General features: G+C 37.5%; 1 protein-coding gene across 1 annotated transcript; it reads left to right on the top strand.

Annotated features, from left to right (window-relative positions):
• Window positions 1-1,795: 1,795 nt before the first annotated feature.
• On the top strand, window positions 1,796-19,347 carry YES1 (YES proto-oncogene 1, Src family tyrosine kinase; the record flags this gene model as incomplete). Its single annotated transcript, XM_082015494.1, has 11 exons — window positions 1,796-4,709; window positions 9,133-9,232; window positions 10,379-10,477; window positions 13,514-13,617; window positions 13,802-13,951; window positions 14,168-14,323; window positions 14,594-14,777; window positions 17,086-17,158; window positions 17,511-17,664; window positions 18,217-18,348; window positions 19,139-19,347. Exons 1-11 carry the CDS (start codon window positions 4,445-4,447, stop codon window positions 19,345-19,347), a joined length of 1,626 nt encoding a protein of 541 aa, XP_081871620.1. The 5' UTR covers window positions 1,796-4,444.
• Window positions 19,348-19,387: the final 40 nt, after the last annotated feature.

Here is a 19,387-nt window from a genome sequence, read left to right as displayed (position 1 = left end):
GTTTCTTTCCTAGCGAATGGGTTTTGTTATCAAATCCCGGCAAGTTATAACATAACAATAATTTGTTATCAAATTACAGCAAGTGAAACAAATGTGTAGCTCTCCCAGCTTCTGGTCTTTGGGGTTTCAGAGGCTACCATCTAGCACTCAAAATCTTGATGCTGATGGGTAGAGTGGGGGGGGGAATTAATATGGAATTTAGAGGCATTTTCAGACTGCTTTGCTCTGAGGCAGCTAGCTGTAACAGATTGTCAGTTTATCTACCCGAGTTAAAATCACCTCTTTCAAAGAAAGCTCTAGCATCTTCCTTCATGCCAGTAGGAGACCTTTCTTGAAGCATTCCTGAGACCCTTGTGTCCCAAGGTACCAATAAGTAGATAACTTCTGTAACTATCAGCTGGAAAGAGCAAACACGCATTGGACGAATGAGTGGTTCCCTTGTGACACCCACCTCTCCAGGCTGGCTGCAGACACCCTGAGGGAACTGTTTGTCAGTATCCTAGGATATGATGGCTCTTGAGTAAAATCTCAGTTTTCTTAGGCTAGTAGGTCATCTTTCTGAAGGGAAAGCAGAAAAAAAAACCACACAAAGACTTTATTGGCCACACTTTCCAGTTGTTGAGCAAAGCTTTCCTTGTGACCCAGCACTCTGCTATAAAACGGAGCTTGGAAGATAAGAGGGCAGCCCTGACTTTCTTGGAGCTCTCTTGTTTGGCAGAGAGGTTATTAAGGGTCCTCTGTCATTGTCTGAGGTGTTTGTAGAGTATTGAACCACAGTGAACTTTTGCCCTTTGTATGACACTTCCAAAAAGTCCAAGTCAAATTAGATGTCACTAAAATCTCATTTGATGACTGCTTCTTGGAGTACTCTTATTCTTCTATTGGTTTTTGTGGGCATCCTGCTAACCTTCAGCTGTTCTTCCAGTAATCATTTTAGCTTCTCGTTCTTCTTGAAAAGTTCTAATCTAGGATTGTTTTAATCTAGAAAGCAAAACAAGATATATGTGCTTTTAGTCCATTGCTTTCCAAACATGGTTTCCTGATAGACCTCCAGCAAGTTGACTCTTAACCCACCCACCAAATGCATGGTCACGCCGATCAGAACCAACAGGAGAGTATTTGTTTCAAAGAAAGTACAAACTGCTGAATTTACCCAAGCCATTTACTTCAGACAGCAGCCTGGTCTAAAATAATGATTTAACTAATGGGAACTGGATAAGTGGGTTGTGAATAACATACCTTGGGCCAGCATTTCTTTGAACAGATGGACTTCCGCAGAGCAAACAGGAACTTCTAATCTGTATCTCTGTTTCTAAAAAGTTCAGTGCTTCAAAAAGAGCACCATTAATTTTATGACAGAAATATATTCCCTAATATTTTGTTGCTGGTGAGACAAAGGATGGTAAATCATAGAATGGTTTGGGTTGGAAGGGACCTTTAAAGTTCATCTAGTCCACCCCTCCCCAATGAGCAGGGAGAAAAATATAGTTGTAAAATTATTTCAGTTACATACACTTTGGTAACAAATGCAGTACCCAAACAATCAAATTCAACATTGCTTACCAGCTGCTTAGAGATCTTTTTTCTTTATCCAGTAATTTTTAAGGCTTTCCCCACTCCCCGTGTGAGCAATCATTTTTCCCTTCCCTACTACTCACTCTTGGTTTATGTCATCTTCCCGCAGTCCCCTAATTCCTCCTCAGAAATGCAAACACAGTACTTCATAGTAAGTTCCACCTATGTTTTTGGCTTTTAAAAGCTAAGGAGTTTTCGTCCTTAATTGTGTTTTGTGAGTATGCAGTTATAAAAGTAGAGCTTTTAAATTTTTGCCTGCTTATTTCTGAATGTTTTTCTCTTTGAAGTGCTGATTGAGTCTCTGTTGTTAATCTCTTTAACCCCTGAAAGAAGATTACCTTAACAGTGAAGTGGGTGGGGAGGGGAGAAGCAAGGGAGAGGCAGAATAGACTTCGCTAGAATGAATTCAAGTCTTCAGTAAGGGCTTTTCTCTGCGGGACTCAAGTATACCAACGGCATCTTCTTGCTAGCCACAGCTGAAGTACGCGGGCGCGTATGGGTGACAGTAGTTAGAGGTGCAATACAGGGTAGCACTGCCATCAGCCGTTTGGTCAGATCGGCAATACCGTGGGTAGAATCCAGCAGTTTTACCAGAACTGGTAAATTGGCTTCTGTTTTTTTTTTTTTTTGATCTTGACGTCTTTTCAGCCTGTTACAAGTTAACCAAATGCCAGAAGTTACAGAGGAAAAATATTTACACTTAATTGTACAAATGTTTGTACCTTTCACTTTTAATCTACTTTATTAACATAAGTAGTGTGCTGGACTTTGGAATTGTGTATGATGCTTAACTTTCAACCAAAGGCAGGGAATCAGTGCTATCAAGGTGATTTTATTCAGTGCTAGCGCAAAACTTAAGACTGCAGTTATTTTAAAGAGAATCAAAGAAACAGGCCTCAGAATAAGGCAAGGATTCACAAGAGGCAGCCACATGGCCAAAAAAAAGTGGTTCAAGTTACAGTGTCTGTTTGCAGTGGTGGAGAAATTAAAAGGATGTGATTGGGTGTTTGATTGACTTGTATCGTGGATTAATAATTGGCTTTTCTACCGTAGATTGTAAGGTATTTAGACACGTGTCATTCTTCGTGTATGTATTTGAGTCTTGCTCTGTTAACATTTGTGCACAATTAATAAGCTGGCAATAACGGTATCAGAAGTAAAAAAAAAAAAAGGATAAGGTGTGCCTTTGTGGTGATTTATTATTCTGTGTAAACTCTCAGATGAGATTTGTAAAAACGCAGTTATTTGATTTTGCTGCTTATTTCTGCACCAGTATTACATCACAGCATTAGGGGCTGAATTGACAGGGTGACTATTCATAATTTTATGAGCAGTGAATTCTATATGTTGTTTTACCAGCTATGGATTATCATCTTTCCAGGAACTCTGATTCACAGTTTTTGAGGAAATTGCAGTATCTTTAATATCGTAATGGTTACTCATACAGAGGGAATTTGTTTCTCTCAGTGTGACTATATTAAGGCAGTACTTGTTTAGTAAGATTTACTTCTTTCCGTATTTCTGTGTCTAATAGTTAACAAGGTAAGAGACAATTGAAAGGAAAAAAGTCAGAGGCACAATGGGAAACAGTTTCCCTAAGTGTTAGCTAGAGTCCATGAAACTGCTACTGTAGTTACCAAAAGATGTCTTTTTAATGGTTTCAGGCTGCTGCTGTTTATTTTTTTTAACTGATTCTTTAGAGAGTGTGGAGCAGGTGATTTGCTATTTTTGTGGAGGTTCCTACTTTGGAAGTTAAAGTAGACTTTTAACCTTTTTTTTTTTTTTCTTCCCCAAGCATATAGGAATTTTCATGTCAGAGTATTGCTGCATTTAATAGAGATCCTGTTTTCTTCTTGATCTGTTTGCCAGCTGGCGTAAGCCAGAAAATGCCTGCTATCAGTTGTCACCACCTGATAAATGGCAGGTGGGGACTTGTTAAGATGCAGTCATTTTAATTGTTGGTGATGAGTCTCCTCCCTGATCACCTCCACCAGCAGGTAATGGGTGTCCCCTGGGTAAAGAGCTCTGGCACAGTCTGCCTGCAGTGGGAGCTGCTGGCAATCTTGGGCCGTGAGGGCTATAAATTGTCGCCTGTCCGGGCGCAGTTCATTTTCTAAACTGCCACTGATGTTGCAATTACTCTTCTAAATTTTTTTCTAGTTCTGATTAGACTCTAGAGTTTAACCCTGTCCCGTGGCCATGAATATCCCAGGTTTGTTTGCGAGTTGTATTTTGGAGGCTGGCAATGGATGAAAACTTCTCTACATCTTTAAAGATATTAGTTATAATACGACTGGCAGGTCAGGACCTTACTGCACAGGTGCTTAAAAAAGAAAGGCATGTACCACTTATTTCCTTCATATAATTGTTTTGGATTTGCTTCATATAATTAACTCTGTGTTTGTCACCTCTGTTTCCCCTTCCACCCTGCCATAGAAGTCTTCATTGTCTTCTCCTCGTCTGTTGCCTAACTCCTTTCTTATTTTTATTTTTATTTTTATTTTTTACCATTTACAGTCCTCCAAGGAACTGCGAGGAAGAATAATCCAAATGTGCTCTTAGTATGTGATGTAAGGGAAAATAATTAGGTCTTCTCTAGTTTGGGAATGGTTTAGATTTTATTCCAGAATGCTTTTTTGTCGGAGTTTATAATCTGCATGTGGCAGCAATTGCTGAGGGTTGTTTTGTTGGGGTTTTTTGGTTTTGTTTTGTTTTTTTAAAACAGTAATAAATCAGCATATTTGGTAACTTTTTGGGAGTCTTCTGTGTTAACTATCAAAAGATAGTTTGTAATGTATTTACAAGTAAATATTACATATTTATATGGAGATGAACTCATTTTTTTCTTCTCATTCTCACAGAAGCAACCATGGGGTGCATTAAAAGCAAAGAAGATAAAGGTCCAGCCATGAAATACAGAACTGATAATACTCCAGAACCTGTTATTTCCCACGTCAGCCATTACGGATCAGACTCCAGCCAAGCAACACAGTCTCCGTCAATAAAGGGATCAGCAGTTAATTTTAATAGTCATTCCATGACTCCTTTTGGAGGTCCCTCAGGAATGACACCCTTTGGAGGAGCATCATCTTCCTTTTCAGCTGTGCCAAGTCCATATCCTAGTACTTTAACAGGTGAGTGTTACATAAAATGATGCTGCTATTGTTATTGTCGTTGTTGTTATTATTAAAGTTTGTCAGTCATATTCAAACAAATACTATGACCCCTTGCCACACAGAAATAAATTGCAAATTTAAAATAAATTGTCTTTTAAGGATTTCTTTTTTCAATATCTTCACTGCTCAGATAATAATTCAGCCCATATTCAATAGTGATTGGGGCTTGGGCATTGGGTGTTTTGGTTTTTGTTTTGGGGGCCAGGGTTTAGGATCACAGCACAGAGACATTTAAGACTTATTAAAGGCAATAATGGGAATAGTGGATAAAATTGTGTTAGAAGTTCTAAGCCGTTGAAGGGTTGCACATGGGATAATGGCTTTAGACATTTGGAGAGAGATGCAAAATGAAATACACTTCAAATTCATGAAATTGATATTTTAAACTGATTTTCAGACTTATTTGATTAGCTGTAAGGTACGTATAGTAATGCAACCTTGAATCTGTTGATTCATAAACCTAAACAGGATGTGCAGTATACTCTGTGTACTTTACTACATGAATGAAATGAAGGAGCAGAATTCTCATTGTTGGAGGTCATATTAAAACCAAAGTTGAAAATGTAAAAACAGAATTTACAAGGCCCCAAGACCTTCTTGGCTGAGATATGAAGTCTCTGAAGACACAGCATTTTAAAGTAATATGTACATCTGGTATTATACACACATCAAAACCTTAAAACTTCATTACAAAACCATTGATTTTGTGCACGTGGCTAATCTCAGTAGTTTTGCTGGATATGTTTGAGAGGAAGCTGTAATATATTCTTTTTTTGAGAGAGAGAGGAGAGAGTAATTTGTTTTAGAAGCTTTGCACAGACACTGCACAAAACACGCTAAATAATTCCTTATTAGTCTATTTCTAGTTTTCCCACAAACCTCTAATGTTAGCACTATTACAGTGCTTAAATGTTTGCTGCTTTACAGTGGCATTTAAAATCTTTTAAACATGAGAAATTTGAGATCCATGAAAACCCACTGTGGCCTTGACATTAAGCAATTCAGGAAACCAAATATGAATTGTCAGGTAATGATCACCTCGTATTCCCTTTTTGGGAATTCATTAAAAGCCAAATAATTAAAATGAGCATCTCTCCTGTCTCAATATTTTTGAGTCAGCTCTGAATCCTCATTTTGGATGAACATATACAGAAATGAAATAAGAGCAACATTTCTTTTTATTCCTTAGCTCCGCTAAGAAGAGTTTATCATGCCTAAAGAAATCCTCATCTCCTCCAAGAACCTCTGTGTATTTCTTCTTATGAGATCTTGTTCTTTTTTCATGTGGGAATCTCCAGCAGTGTGTGCAGGCACTCGGGGGCATTACCAGGCATCAGGGATGTAGCCCCCCGCCAGATACCACAAATCCTTTGCTGCAGAAACCAGGAGGGATGTTCGCTTGCCTGTCCCTGTTCATGCCAGTAGTTAAGCATGTAGTATCTTGGACCAGAGACAACAGGAGAGATTTCTCATGAAAAGATAGTCTAATGTCTCATCGGTGTCAATTCAGTTATCAGCAGGCAGGCTGATGTGGGTGAATACCCCCATTGTTTTGCGATCAGGTAAAATGATACTGCCTATGTAATTATCCCTCATTTTGTAAAACCCATTCACAAACAAATGCACTTAAAAATAAATAAATTTTTTAAATTGCACCAGCAGTTGTTTGGTGCATTCAGTAGCAATTTTCAGATAATCAAAATCGGGTGTTTTTGTGGATTAGTAAGATAACTTAACTTCATCTGGCTGTAAGCTTTTTGTATTTGTGACAAATAAAACACTGGATCACATTCTGTGGCCCTTTGTTTCACAAGAGAGGAGAATAGATGGGCTTGGCAAACAGGACATAAGTGTCAGTAGTACTTATCCAGTCCATCAGTGATGTCTGACAAGAGGATGATGTGGTTGTCATCATGGCCTGTAGTGCAGCTGAGAAGAGTTGAGCTATCTTTTATTCCTCTAGAGCAGGAAAGGAGAAGAAATCCGAGTCAGTCACACTGCTCCTGTATTACGCATTCTCAGTCATCAGATACTTTGAATTCATAGAATATTACTGAAAATCAAAACAGAAAAATGGACTACTGTTCTTGCCTTCCATGCGGGTAAGCACTAATGCTCTGTAGTTCTTATGCCGAACAAGAAAATGAGGTCGTCTTTTGTCTCCAAAACCAGTCCTAGATTAGAGGGTGGGAATACTGACCTAATGAAAGGATAACCTTTAAGGTTAATGTTATGACTACAAATAGCTTGAACATCTAAACTAGATCACCTTGCCGTGATTCACAAAGAAAACAGCTGCAAGAGACTTCAAAAATCATTTGAGTGGTATCTGTTTGTTTAAAACATTCTGTGCAGTTCTCCGGAAGTATTTTATTGTTCTTTGCTATGAAATAAATTGTGAGTGAGAATAAAAAGAGTTTTTGTGGTAGCTGAACTGTTGAAACCAAAACTTTCCAAGGATTATATGTTAGCTTTTTCAATTCTTTCTTCAAAAATAATTAAGAGCACACAAATACTGATAATTACTGATAATTCTTTTACTCCATGGTTTACGTTTTAATCCTTTACTTTGACTAGTCTACACTGTCTAGGAGAATTAGTCTTTCTCTTGTTCCTACATCAGTATCTCTCCTAGATGTTGTACAGTTTGTTTTGAAGTTCTTGGAGTCTTCCAGTTTCTTTATATGCAGTTAAAAATTTTGTAATATCGTGACTTGAGAGTATTGATTTTCTTCATCTGCTGAAGAACTCTCTGGGGATAGTTTACTTCCATAACATTTGGTTTCTGTTTTTGTGAAGATGGTATGTATCCCCACATTTTTCTTGCTCCATGTAGCAGCTTGTGGCATCAAAATAATGTAGTAATGTAGTAATGCAGGCAAAAATTGGTAGAAATGTGTTGATTTTTAACTTAGATTAGAAACTATTAACTTCTAGAGGATAGTCTAATTAATTTTCAGTTCATAAATCACACTTCAAAAAAAACCCCCTCAATTACTCTAACTTCCCATGGGGATTTTTTATGTTTTTCCTAGAGGAACTGTAAATTCAGTTCCAGCTGAGATCTGCTGAGATAGTGTAATCATAGGAAGACTCTAAATCAAATTAAAATATTTAAGTAATTAGGAGCTCTTATGTCAGAAAGTGTGCATTGTAAAAGAATATTAGATGTAGACAACATCTGTTGCATTATGTATTCTTCCTTTCTGATCACTGTCACGTTGATTGTAAGATCTAAAATTAGCTGCAACATGTTTCTGTTGGTGGTCTTCCATGTATATCCTGGTACATATATATACATGTTAGGGATGTAATATTATACTTTTAAAAGTAAGGTATTGCTTGGACTATCATTAGGCTTCCTAAATATCCATTAGACTGTGAAGTAGCATTTCTAGAGCTTAAAAAGTCTTTCTGTATTGCCCATCTGCAGTTTTCTATTTTAACTTTCTTCTAGTTATGGTACATAGTTATTTATTTTTGCTTGTAGCTTGTGTATCTCATATCGCCTGTTCCCCTTTCCCTCTTTCTCTTTTAGCCCAGTTTTACAGATTAATTCTTTTAAGTACAGAAAATGTTTTCCTACTGTAAGTGTAGGAGCCTCCCTACCTTCATTCTTTCACACATGGATCCTGGTTGTGGGACATGTTGAACAGCATGCCCTGTACCAGAAGTGGGATGGGGAAGCAAATTCCTTAGGGCTGGTGGAGTGCAGCTGCTCGTCCTGTAATGTATCTTGGTCCTTGTTCTCTAGAGTAAATGCATTGATGGAGGATCCTCAGCAAGGGTCTGCTTCACCGCTGGGGAGACTTGATGGAATTAAAAATCATTAGTTCTAAAGCAGCAAAACGTCTTTTTCCCCAACAGAATACTTTTATTTGTAGTTCAGTTCCTTGAGTAGATACTGGTGTGTAACCCCAGAAAGTTGGGCACACATCAGTTATTTATAGCTAAGTTCAAAAGGAAACTACTTCTGTAAAAAGCAGTGGTTGATGGTTCACCGTTGTGGTGTTGTAGGATCTTCTAGAATTGCATTTCTTAAAAAGAAGCTAGCTTAATAAAGAAGCTAGCTTTTTTTTTTTTACTGCTGACGTGTTACGCAGTTTTCTGTATTGTAAGTGTTCTAATTACTAATGTACTTCCAGTGATGTATCGAGCTGCTTTTTTGTGGTGTGGAAGCATATTTTTAGGGTGTCTGTTTATAGGCATTCCTCTGTCTTAAGAAATGAGCTGATTATTGATCAAGCTTCCCAAATGAGATAGAACCCAGAGTGCTTAGTTACTTCCAAATCAAAATCGATGAGTTGTTTCATGGACGAGTCCTTAAGTCAAGCATTGCAGTGTTACTGCTATATCATGGGGTTTTTTTCTGTTTCCTAAGGTGGTGTTACTGTATTTGTGGCCTTATATGATTACGAAGCTAGAACTACAGATGACCTTTCATTTAAGAAAGGTGAACGGTTCCAGATAATAAATAACACGTAAGTGTTCTCATTCACAGACTTCGCTTGCTGTTGTTGAGAAAAATCTGTGTATCCTATTTCAGTGAAGAGTAGATTGAATTTTTTTTTTTTTTAATTATTATTTATTTATTTTATTTTCTTGAATGCATGCAACGTTCAACAAGCATGTGGTTAAAATACTGATACTGGTAAGACAATAACCTTCAGGCTGAGTTCAGGGTTTGAGTGCAGATGTGGGACTGTAGTGACTGGGGCAGCCCCAAGCCTTCTCCTCCTCAGTTGGTTGGGTGGCATCCTTCCACTCCCGGCTCCAGCAAGGCACAGCTACCTGCTTTGGGGCAGCAGAGGTGGAGACACATACTGTCCCATCCCAGGTTCTGCACCTTGCAGGTTCTCTCTGATGGGTTTCCATATCTCACAGGGGTGTGGGCAAAGACAGCAGCACTGCACTGCAAATGCTGGAGGCAAGCGCCCTGTAGGGGTGGGGACTGTAGGCAGGGACTTCTGGCCATGGAAGTGTATCTAGCTGGCCTCTGCAGTAAATCCATGCTCAGATAGTTTGAGTAGTTTGATGTTCTAGTTCAATTGCAGCAGTATTACAGCCTGATTTCTTACAAGTCTAGTGAAAAGGAAGTAATTTGTTCACCTTGGAGATTTCTTTACATGCAGCTTTTGGCTGTGTTAATAGTTCTAATTCATACATGTAGCAGTTTTCATTCATCCAGTTCTCTAATTTTATTAGCTGACTTCCTGCTTCCTTCGTTTCTCGCTGTCAGCGTACAGGCAGAATGATCTGGGAGAGGCAGATGAAGACTAGAGAACTGGGAATTTTATTTATACGTCTCTGCCATAAAACGTTTTGTTGTAGGTTTGCATTTTGCATATGTAGATAAATTCCTTTTACACTAAATTAAAAACCAAACAAAAAACCAAAAACAAATCCAAACAAAAAAACCCTTTAAAATACAGAATTCCACCAAGAGGCACTCGTGTTGCTTACAATGAAAAAAAAAAATATATTTAGGAGCAACACAAACTATTTTAGATGCCTTCATAATTAAAATAACCTAAACTCAACCTGCCTTTCATCTGTAAGGATGTTATAGCTGCTAGAGGATGATGTATTGTTTATATGTGGAAGAGATAACTGATGTTGCATTGCAGGGAAGGAGACTGGTGGGAAGCAAGATCCATTGCTACGGGAAAAACAGGCTACATCCCAAGTAATTATGTAGCTCCTGCAGACTCCATTCAAGCAGAAGAGTAAGACATCGTATCCTGTCAATATGTTCTTATTATCCATTTACACTTTGTGCCCTATGGTGATACTATTCCTTTGAGTCAGTACATGTAACATTTAAGGGTAAAGTAGGATAATACTACTAATTAAAGGATAGCAATGCTACTTGGGTGATGTCAAAGGTATAATTATTAGTAAGAGTGAGGTGGACACTCACGCAAATGTTTTATGCCTGCTTGCTATAGGTAGGGCTAAAGGAAAAAGAGTGGGAGAATGCAGTAATGATGATAAGAATTGGGAGACATGCATTGTGTTTCATATAAAGCGAAAATAGATGTTTCAGTTAGAATTCACATACCATCAGCTCTAGGTTTTTATCCTTATTTTTGCTTGCCAAACCCTAATTCAAGATCAGGTGTATCCTTGGTAGCACCTAATCTTACATTCTAAAACAACATTTGTGTGGACAGTAATTACTAATCTCTTAATCTATAACAATTTTTTGGTGACAAAATTATTAAGCACACTAAAGACTACTATGAATTTGGAAGATTGTATTGCTTTGGGTACCAGTACTTCCTACATTTATTTACAAACAAAGATCACAGGGCACTTAGAGAATCACATAAATTTATTGTGGGAACTGTGAGCTGGGTTACAGTTTCAGGTTATACTTGTTCCAAGGGATTATTTGTATTTGTTGGACTAGAAATACAACGCTCTGCAGCTCTTGCTTCAATATGCAGGCATGGTACTGCCAATAAGCAATTCCCTGATACGTGATCTACACGCTTCCATGTTTGCTACTGCACTTCTGGGGAAAGTGCCAGATTTCCAAGATGTTTCCTGAATCTCAGGCTGAGACTTTACATGTTGCTGCTGCTTTCACCTGGCTCTTTGCTATTAAAAAGTGATTGCATCAAAGACGCGCTGTTATTTTATGCCCTCGAGTTTCAGCTGAGGGGCATAAAAATAATTTAAAAAAAAATAAAATTACTGACTTCAGATTTTTTGAAAAAAAGTTGAGAGGTGTTTTATAAACTACACAATAAAAGCACATTGTCATTATAGCTGCAGCAGTGGTAAAATGGAAATGATAGCCCTTTGCAAACTCAGAATGCAGTGTTTCTGCAAAGAAGGTACTGCTCCTAAAGAATAGTAAAACAGGGGATTTGTCATAGGTTTATGTGATGTCTAGAGGTGAGAGTGAGGGGTGATGAGTGAGGAAGCTTTTTTAAACTAACTATTTTAAAGAACTAGTGCTAATTTTATTAAATATTGCCATAGCATTTGGAAAAGAGTTAATTTGCTTTAGAGTTCATTTATTAGCCCTGGGCTTTCATAGTGTTTATAGATTTTTGTGTTGTGATTGAAGTTGGATTTACAAGTGCAAAAGTAATACACAGCCCCAGGTTGCTAGGATTTTCTTTAAACGGTCTTTTCTAAGCCTGAAGGCACTTATATCACAAACAGCAGTTTGTGACAGGATCCATATTATCCGTGTGCTTTTTGAATGATACCATAATATAAATGTTTAATGCTCATAAAAAGAACAAGTAAACCCTACTATTATTTTATAGGTCATGAAATAAAATAGCACTTTACAATATAGTTTGTAAATTGTTGTAGTAGTCTGGGGAAGAGGCATTTTCATGTGAAGTAATTAATTAGGGTTCAAGTTTGCTTCAGTAAGGTTATAGGTTGCATCCAGATTGTCTCAAGTGTACATACTCTCATATCCAATTCTAACTTTGCACATCTACTTAAACAGTCAAACTGCAAATACACTAAAAAGTAAGAATAAGTTTCTAACTCCAAAGTGATTGCACAGGCCAACGAAATGATCCCTCCTTACCTACATTTAAATGTTTCACCCACAAAACTGTTGTTTTGCAGCAGTTTCCAATACTACTTTTCTTCTCCCAACTCATAAAGCCGGATTTGTTTGATGCTATTATGGTGCCAAATGAAAATATTTGAAATTACACTTTGCATCACTTTGACTTCTGAGGCACAGAATCAAAATAAAATGTAGTAAGAAATAAGTGTTATTCCAAAGTGTGGGGATTCACTGCAAGATGGACCTTAAAATTATCGGTGGCTCAGGACAGAGCTGTGTGCAGGCTGTACATCAGGATGAGCACACTGTGGGAGCATAAAAGAAGAAATTCCTTTTGTGAAACAACTTAAGGCAAGAAAACACACAGGTGTTTTAAAACATCTGTGCACTTTTCGGTATCAGAATGATGCAACAAAGATGGAGTGTTACTCATAGAGAAGCAAATGATACCTACCCCAGGGTTGTTTCTAAATGATTAGTGGAAAAAAGTGCTTCCTCTAATGAGGTAGAGGAGGACAGGAGGCAATAGAAGTTGAAACAGGAGAGGTTCCAGCTGTATATTAGAAGAAACCTTTTTATACTGAGGACAGCCAGGCAGGAGCAGAGGTTGCCCAGGTTGGCTGTGCAGGGCCCATCCTTCAAGGTTTTCAAGACTGGAGTGGACAACACCCTGAGCAACCAGGTCTGATCTCACAGCTGACCGTGCTTTGCAGCAGGAGGCTGGACCAGAGACCCCCCAAAGGCCCCTTCTAATCTGAAGGAACATGTGGTCCAATGGTATTTATGCACACCCACTTTGCATTAAATATTGTTTTCTAACATATAGACAGAATGTGGTTTCAGCTGCTGCAGTGTTCTGAGTGTGCTACCAAAGTGTGTCATCTGATTCAGCTTGACCTGTGAACTTCTTAACCAGAAGGAGGGTGTTACTTTCAATGTTAAGTACCATTGATATCCATTGTTAAACCATCAGAAAAACATAATATTTGTGAATAGAGGCCTCTTTACGTGTATTTTGCAAACTATGGAAATGAGAGTCATATAGAAATAGGACACCTTAGCCTTTTGATTATATGGATGTCATTACTTTTGTTGATCAGCAATGTCTTTGGGATATTAGTAGTCCAATCAACGTTTGAGTTTTCTAAATCTTGTATTTATATGATTACCAAAGCATAGGAAGCTTTTACTTACACATATTTCCTTTAATGTTTTCTAGGTGGTATTTTGGTAAGATGGGCAGGAAGGATGCAGAAAGGTTACTTTTAAATCCTGGGAACCAGCGTGGTATTTTCTTAGTGAGAGAGAGTGAAACCACTAAAGGTATATTTATGCATATCTCTTGTCTCTCCTGTCCCCCCACTGCCAAGGTGGACATAATGACCATTTTTATGTTTATCACATTATATGTACGCATATGCGCACGTGTATTTATAATGACAGTTGGGGAGATATGTTAAACGTTTTTAATTTTTTGGTAAAGAACCAAGTATGTCTTGTTTCCTAGGTGCTTACTCCCTTTCCATACGTGACTGGGATGAGGTCAGGGGTGATAATGTGAAACACTACAAAATCAGAAAACTTGACAATGGTGGATACTATATCACAACCAGAGCACAATTTGAATCTCTACAGAAGTTGGTGAAACACTACAGAGGTACGCTCACATGCTAATGTTCTAATGCTACCTTGTGCCTATCGTGAGGAAGAAAAACTGCATATGTAGTTTATTTTTAAAATTCACAATTATAAAATTTCTTTTTTATTTTGACAAACAGTAAATGGGCTAGTTCTTTTTATCAACATTAGGATGTTACTTTTGTTGTAGTCTTACCCCTGCTTAACGACAAAGCTTATTTTTTCCATTTTCCAGAACACGCTGATGGGCTGTGTCATAAACTAACAACTGTGTGTCCCACTGTGAAACCACAAACACAGGGACTAGCAAAAGATGCCTGGGAAATTCCTAGAGAATCTTTGAGGCTGGAAGTTAAGTTGGGCCAAGGATGTTTCGGTGAAGTATGGATGGGTAAGAGCTTAATGTGACACCTTTCAGTTGTCCGTGTGAATGTTTTAATAGTATTTTAAGTAAATCAGTATTGAGATCTGAAAAGATAATCTGATAAAGAATTGAAGAGAAAAAGTACCAATTAGGTCAAAAAGGTAAAAATAATATTCAATGTAGTCCTAATTTATAATTATACTGTTAGCTAACAAAACAGAAGCAAAAAGTAAACAGTTTCTGCAGAAAAACTCTTCGGTATTATAGCGGAGAATAAGATCTAATTTGTTTCTCTAGGAACATGGAATGGAACCACAAAAGTAGCAATCAAGACACTAAAACCTGGTACAATGATGCCAGAAGCTTTCCTGCAGGAGGCTCAGATCATGAAGAAATTGCGACATGACAAGCTTGTTCCACTATACGCCGTTGTTTCTGAGGAACCAATCTACATCGTCACTGAATTCATGACAAAAGGTATGTGACAGAATAGTTTGAAGATACTACGATTAAAAGATTATTTAAGATCCCAGCAACAAATGAAATGTTTAATTAATGTTAGGTTTAAGCTGAGTGGAGTATAAGTGGTAATTTTGATTAAATTAAAATGAGCAACGCTTGACCTACTTGAAGCAGTTCTGATTTAGATCATGGGTGGAGGCATGATTTTTTTGCACATCTGTGTCACCCATGCTCATCTTCCAAGTACAAGATGGGGGGGTTTCTCCTCATTTTTTAGTGTGTGCTGCCTATTTACACTTAAATTGGATGGTAAAGCTGGGAATACTATTATGAGAGCATGCCTGCCTGTAGACAGATCATGCTCACGATGACAGAATCAGTAGGGGTTTTTTTTTCTAGTTTTTCTTTTCCAACAGTGTAATAGTAAATTTTAAAAAGGTTGAGGGTTTTTTTCCAGACTCCCTGCTTTATCTCCTTGTTTTCAGTCTTTCATCCTTCTCCCCTTGCTCTACATCATTTCCCCTTCCCCCTGCCACTGAAACAGAGATTTAGAGATTTTAGACTAAATGTAGGAATAAACATCATAAGCATATTAGTCTTAAGAAGCAGCAGATTTTCAAGTAAATTATTCCAGTTTCATAAAATGCAGGCTTCTGTTCACCTCACAGAGAATTTTTGCTGTTCTGGTAAGAAATAGAAACAATGTTAAAGTCCAAGAGAGTGTCTGTTTGTGTTCAGTACTCTGCCACAAACATGTGGGGTTCTTTTTTCCTGTTTGGATAAGGATTTTAAGTATTGTATGTAAGTTTGAAGAGGTAGAAGGGAATAGAAAATATAAAAAGTACCTTCTGTGGTGGTGTTGTTCCTAAATAGCACGAGACAGGCTCTCTGTCGGATCTGAAAGCTGCCATGCAAAATCAGTTTTCATTGTTCAGAAATCAGGTTTTGGCAAGACAATCAGGATAAGAAAATGCTTTATAGCATTCTGCCTAAGAAAAAGATTAAAATTGCAACTGGGATGTTACCTTGCAACAGCAGAAGTATAAAATTGGAAAAATAGTTGCATGTTTGTCTAAATTATGGATTCAGAATGCCATTGGAAGCTTCTGTTTTCATTTGAAAAACTTGTCACATTTTACAAAAAAGAAAATAAAACTTCTTTGGTTTATGCTTGAAAGTTAATAGAACAAACTTTTTCCTTTTCTTTTTCTTTCTGTTTTTACATGGAAAAAAGGTGGGTAAGAACTGCACAGTACCCAAAATTTTTTTCCAATGTGGACAGGTTATTTGAGGTCAGTGGGAAATCTTTGCTCCTCTCTGGTACTTTTTGCTCATGAACCAAGATAAGAAGGTCTGTGCAAACACAATAAACAGCACCAGCAGTGTGCGTCTGGCCTGCCACACTTCTACTTTCAGTGCAAAAATACAGCAGGTGACTAAAACCATATCGGTCGTATCTAACTCACAACTACAGCCATGAATCCACTGCAAGATCTGCAGTTCAGTGGTTTTTTTCCTCACCATCGCCACACTTGTAATTTTGTTGTAATTTTGACTGTGATGGGACTGATTAGTTATCAGCCTTCACCAGTTTCTTAAGAAAGAGATCACGTTCCTATACCCTTATGGCATAATAACACCTGTAGGGAAAGCTGTTACGTCAGAGACGCCACGCGTGTACAGATCACTGTCTTAAAAGGAGCGCAGGTCCTTGGAACTGATTTCAAATACTACTCATGTTGTAATGTTCTGGACATGATTACAATATATAAATGGGAGAAGGTAATATATTATCATTGTAAAGAATAGAAGATGCTTTTGTTTTCCCCGGTAAGGAAGAAAAAGCAACAAAATAAAAGCAACAATTTTGGAATAATTTCTCTAGTATATAATTGGAGCTGGCAGAAAAATTTAAGTAATGGATAGGAGGTTTTTTGTTCTTTAATTATAAATCTCACTGTGGCAAAAAGTCCAACTAGGAAGGGCACTGATACCAAGAATATTGTGAAAAAGCCTTATCAGTAGATCTAATGATCAAGCAGCAGTCTGCTTTGTTAATGTTCAGTTATCTGACTTACTGAAATGGATTCCAAAATACTTGGTTAAAACTTGCACTAACTAGTTATGAGAGCAGAGTCAACTACAGACGTAGTCACTGAGTCATGTATTCTGTTAAATGATGGGTTTTCAAACACAGCTTTTAAGAGGTGAATGTGTAAATCATAATGTCTAGGGGAAAAAAAAATCTCATGCATGTTTTCAGGTCAAATTAACATTTTTATTCCCTTTTTTTTTTTTCCTCAAAATGTGTCATCTTTTACAGGCAGCTTGCTAGACTTCCTTAAAGAAGGAGAAGGGAAATACTTAAAACTCCCACAGCTGGTCGATATGGCTGCTCAGGTACATTGTATAAACCAAGAAAACTGTATTTTGTGCTTGGAGGAGAAATTTAAAACTATATGAGATATCAACTAAACGTAAATATTGAATGCTCTGGCTATTGTATGCTGTTCTTTCTTACACTTTCTGTTGTAGGTTTGTAATTTGTCAAAAAGAAACAGTCTAGTTCCCAGTTAGTAGATACTGTATAGCCGGACACACTCTCATCAGTGCTGTCACAAGCTCTTGCTGTGCTATACTTTCTATACTTATACAATGAGAATGGAGATAAAATAAAGGGGTACATCTTAATGCTTGGGAGAAATGTATATAGTCATGAAAAATAATCTTTAATAAAACTTTTATTTTTAAGATTGCTGATGGCATGGCTTACATTGAAAGAATGAACTACATCCACAGGGATCTCCGGGCAGCTAACATTCTTGTAGGAGACAATCTTGTGTGTAAAATAGCAGACTTTGGTTTAGCAAGGTTAATAGAAGACAATGAGTATACTGCAAGACAAGGTAAGACCAGTTTTTTTACTGAATAAGTAAGACCAGTTACCTTCAAATTATTTAGCACTATTACATTTAGCAGAACGTGTCAATGTATTCTGTCTGCATGAAAAAAGATGATGCATGTAAGTGTGCTTTCACAGCTATCTTTAGGTGTCCCCCTCACCTAAGTGCAGTTTTAGTAAACTTCTTATTGCTCAAAATTATCTGGCAGTTTGCTTATATTTTAAAAAACATTTTTAGTTATTTTCTTGGGGTAAAGCTTGCTACAGTTTGAAGACAGATGATATTTCAGAGAGGTTGCTCATCAGATTCTGAAGATCATCCCATTGTTTGAAACATTTAGTTAAGAATCCCAGATGTCTTACCTGCTTACAAAAATTGTAGCCAGCGGTTGCTGCCTTAGTGAAATATTAAAACACTAGACCACCTCAGATTTTGTCAATGAAGCGAAACGTAAACATTTTTTGAGTGCAGTATTCTTTTTAAAATATTTTGAAGTGTAAGCAAATAATGCATAAGCAAGGGAAAATTAAGTATCTGTCTTTCCAATGTTTGTAGGAGCTAAATTTCCAATTAAATGGACCGCTCCAGAAGCAGCATTGTATGGTCGGTTTACAATTAAGTCGGATGTGTGGTCATTTGGAATTTTACTGACAGAGCTGGTAACAAAGGGGAGAGTGCCATATCCAGGTAAGAGGAAGATGTAATAGATTTTTATTTTCTTTGTTTTATTCTGTGCTTCTGAAGTTACCTTATGTACTTTCTGCCTTCATTCAGAGCTCACAGTTGACAAGCAGAAACAAAAACTTAGTTGCACTTCACTGCTTCCTGTGTTCACAAAGCTACTTTGATTTACAGATTAACTATTATACATTTTTAAAGTGTTTTAAGATAATAGCATTTGTAAATGTGACTGATAGTTCATTGCGGATTAATGAGTATCTTTATGCTTTCCTATCTGTCTGTTCCTGAAATTTCTATTTTTGGCATTTTCCCAGGCTACAGTGAGCATTGGTAGAGTGAACCTGATGGACCAGTTTTTGAAACTCAACATATGTAACATATGTCGTTAGATATTTTGCTGTGACTGGAATTTGTAAGGCAGTTCTGTTAGGTATAAAATGCCTTTTTCTTGGCCTGATTTCAAATTAAGTGGTCCTTGAATGGAACCTAAGGCAGGCAGAAGGTATTTGTGAGTCTCCTTTCTGAAAGGACAGGCCCAAGGCAGTGTGAAAGTATACAAATGAGAAAGCATACAAATGGAAGAAGGACCAGGTATTAAGGAATTACCAGTGTAATTAAATAGTTTTCAGAAAATGTTTTTAATGTAAAATGTAAAAAATTCATTCGTTATAAAGTGCATTCATTAAAGGTTCTGTTATGGTTAGATTCACATGCATTGCGGCTGCAGAGACACTTGACAAACTTTTGGAAACTTCTTTCCATAACGTCATTCAAAGCTAAAATGCTTTCCTCTTAGGGATGGTGAATCGGGAAGTTCTGGAACAAGTGGAACGTGGATATAGGATGCCTTGCCCACAAGGCTGCCCAGAGTCTCTCCATGAGTTAATGAAACTGTGTTGGAAGAAGGACCCTGATGAAAGACCAACATTTGAGTATATACAGTCTTTCTTGGAGGACTACTTTACTGCTACAGAACCACAGTACCAGCCTGGAGACAATTTATAAGCCAACAGTCTGTATAATATGCACAAATCTGCCAAATGTA

The sequence above is a fragment of the Phaethon aethereus genome (assembly GCF_964289735.1).
Source record: "Phaethon aethereus genome assembly, chromosome: 2".
NCBI lineage: Eukaryota > Metazoa > Chordata > Aves > Phaethontiformes > Phaethontidae > Phaethon > Phaethon aethereus.
This window is presented reverse-complemented; position numbering and strand designations above follow the sequence as displayed.